Source organism: Daphnia carinata, chromosome 2, assembly GCF_022539665.2.
Source record: "Daphnia carinata strain CSIRO-1 chromosome 2, CSIRO_AGI_Dcar_HiC_V3, whole genome shotgun sequence".
NCBI lineage: Eukaryota > Metazoa > Arthropoda > Branchiopoda > Diplostraca > Daphniidae > Daphnia > Daphnia carinata.
The window spans coordinates 6,750,452-6,753,292 of record NC_081332.1 but is presented as its reverse complement, the minus strand read 5'-3'; the positions used below and the strand labels follow the sequence as shown (position 1 = coordinate 6,753,292).

The following is a 2,841-nucleotide window of genomic DNA, read 5'->3' as shown; positions in this document are numbered from 1 at the left end:
AAAAATCAGCACCCAGCAAAGGAAAGACGATTAAGAAAGCCTCCCATACAAACTCTGCCAAAGGAATGGCCACTTCTACTTTGCTTCCAATACCTCCTAGAGCCTTGTTGGTTTCTAAACAATCCAGCAATGCTTCAACGTCAACTAAAAAGGATAATTGATTTTGAACTTTTAACAAACCTATAAATCAAGTCTTATTGTCATTTCGTTTAGTCATTGCTGCTGCTTCTACTAGTAAGAGAGGTTCCTCCAGTTCTGATAAACGTTTGTCTTCTAATGCTGTGGTCCTTTCGTCAAATTCGTCTCGTAATTATAATATTTAATACATTGTTGCATAACATTCATGCAACGCAATTTTTCATTAAGTTGAAAAATTTTCGTTACCTCATAACGATATGTCAAGTCTGGAAGCGTTAATAGTGCGTTCCAATGCCGAAGTTCTCTCATTGAATGCGCCTGGTAATTATGCTGCTTATTTCGTTATTTTGGTACAGTTACTGTGGTCTCGTAGTATATCGTTTATTTTTGTTTCACGTTTCTTTTCGGACAAATGTGCCGGTCACTCTTGCGGTAATTACCTAACTTATTCTATAATTATAGAAGATACATCGTCTCCTGTGCATATGCCAAGTCAACAATCGTTTCAACCTGGTAATAATGATATTATTTACTTCTTAATTTTTGGTTCAGTTACTGTTGTCTTGTCTATTATATCGTGTTTTTGTTCGCCGTTACTATTCGGATTAAATGTGCAGTGCACTCCTTCTATAATTACCTTACTCTCCTTATTCTATAATTACAGAAGATTCGTCGTCTCCTGTGGATATGCAAATTCAACAGTCGATTCAGTCTGGTAACGTTAATTCTAGTTTAATGCTAAACCTTTTTTTTCAAAATATTCTTGTGCATTAAATAGGTAATTCCGACGACTCATATGGAACCCACCAGTTCGGTAATCATAAAAAATACCTTTCTTTCATCAACCTCTTTTTCAATACTGTTTTACATATTTTTCTTTATTTTGTTTATTGTGAACATATCAGAAAATATGCATCCGCAATTTAATTACAATGGTGGTCATTACAACTGGGGAATGCAGCAGCCGTACTGGAACTATAATTCACATTTAATGAATTCTTCTTATCAAACACCATCAACTGTCCCTGAATTTCCGAGCCAGCAAAATATTGGAGCAATAACAAGCTATAGGCCAAATGAATCACATCATCTGCAACTTCGTAACTAATCAGAATATTTTCATTTTAAACGTATAATCCTTAACCATATTTTTTTAGATGCTGAAAGTAGTTCCGGCCCTTCTACATCCCGAGATTCTTCGTCTTATTATGCTACGGATTCTCCATCGTCTCTTCCCATTCCAAAGAAAGTCAATCACGACAAAGAGAAATACTTCTCTGACCTTGCCAAGATTAATGAAATGTTGTCTATGATCGATAAAAAAATTAATCCAGTTGACGAATGGATTGAGGAAATAGATGAAGGCATTGCTTCTCTTCCATTAAAAAACTTAGTATTGGAAGCATTCGAAAAAATTCTTAAAAAAGATGAAAATCTGAAGAAGCTAGTAAGTTTTCAATAATTTATATATTTCATTTAGTATGTTAAACTCCTCTTTCATTCATGAATAGATAGTCCGAAAAATCCGTCTTTCAGGAAAAAAGAATTCCAAAAATTCTGAAGGCGACTATGTGTACAAAGAGCGTGGAGAACAGTATTTGAAGATTCACTCTCTAAGGATGTAAATTGGCTTGGGAGACGTGATAAGAGAGTAAACGGCGGAATGGGAAAAAAAGGAATCCACTCTTGTCGTATAACGGAATTAGTAAGAGGTAACCATTTTATATAGAGAAGAGATATAAGTAAAGAGTAAAATAAGTAGTTAAATAAAAATATTTTATATTTAGTTAGAATCATCTCCAATTCAAAGTTTAAAGATCTGGAAAAAGAAGTGTTCGTCGCTGAAACCAAATCGTATCTTCATAATGCAAAAGGGCGTTTTGTGGCAGAACAAGCGAAACTTGCGGCGGAAGACAACAGCAGCGATTCTAATTAATAATAAGACTTGAATGTCTTCCTGTCACAGTTTGTAACTTGTGTTTCTTTGCCAATTGTAATTCGGATTTTAAAAATAAACTGTCTTTAAAAAATGTATTCTTTTTTTTGTATTTACTATTTATTTTAGAGCGATAAGTTCCCTATACACAGACTTGCCGCGATCGCGATCAAAAATTGATCGCCGATCCGATCTCCGATCAAAAAATTGATCGCCGATCCGATCTTTTGAAAAAGATCGGAGATCGGATCGGCGATCCCAAAAAATTGATCGCGATCCGATCGTTTTTAGCGATCAAACTTTTCGCCATCTAGCTGTAGATTTTCAGCCGCAGGGTTCTATTTCACTGCTATTTATGCGAATGCCAATTGAAGGAAACTGTTTAGTGTTCACCCTCAATGGCCGCCAGTGACTATTTGACAGCCAATGCTATTTTCGCGAAACAGTGTATTAAAAATGATCGGCAAAATTTGATCGCCGATCCGATCTTTCGCAGTTTGATCGGATCGGAGATCGCGATCGGAAAATTGATCGGCGCGGCAAGTCTGCCTATACAGTTATCTAGAAAGTGGCTTTTAGGATATTCGTAAGATATATAAACAAGATATCTCAACCCCATGACATTTAGTTAGTACAAAGCTAGTACAAAGATAGTAGTAAGATATCTAAGATGTATTTGCCATAGATGTATCGCTATCTTTAAGATTGTGTGAAGATATCTTGTTCTACTAGGGATACTGAATCGAACGATAGTGACTGCGATTTCG

At 35.7% G+C, this 2,841-nt stretch overlaps 1 protein-coding gene across 1 annotated transcript; it reads left to right on the top strand.

The window, feature by feature from the left end:
- The first annotated feature begins 395 nt into the window (after positions 1 to 395).
- LOC130686996 (uncharacterized) lies at positions 396 to 1,600 on the top strand. The gene is made up of 6 exons (XM_057510152.1): positions 396 to 459; positions 601 to 651; positions 803 to 853; positions 917 to 952; positions 1,044 to 1,238; positions 1,296 to 1,600. The coding sequence occupies exons 1-6, from the start codon at positions 396 to 398 to the stop codon at positions 1,598 to 1,600; spliced, it is 702 nt and encodes a 233-aa protein (XP_057366135.1).
- The last annotated feature ends 1,241 nt before the right edge of the window (positions 1,601 to 2,841 follow it).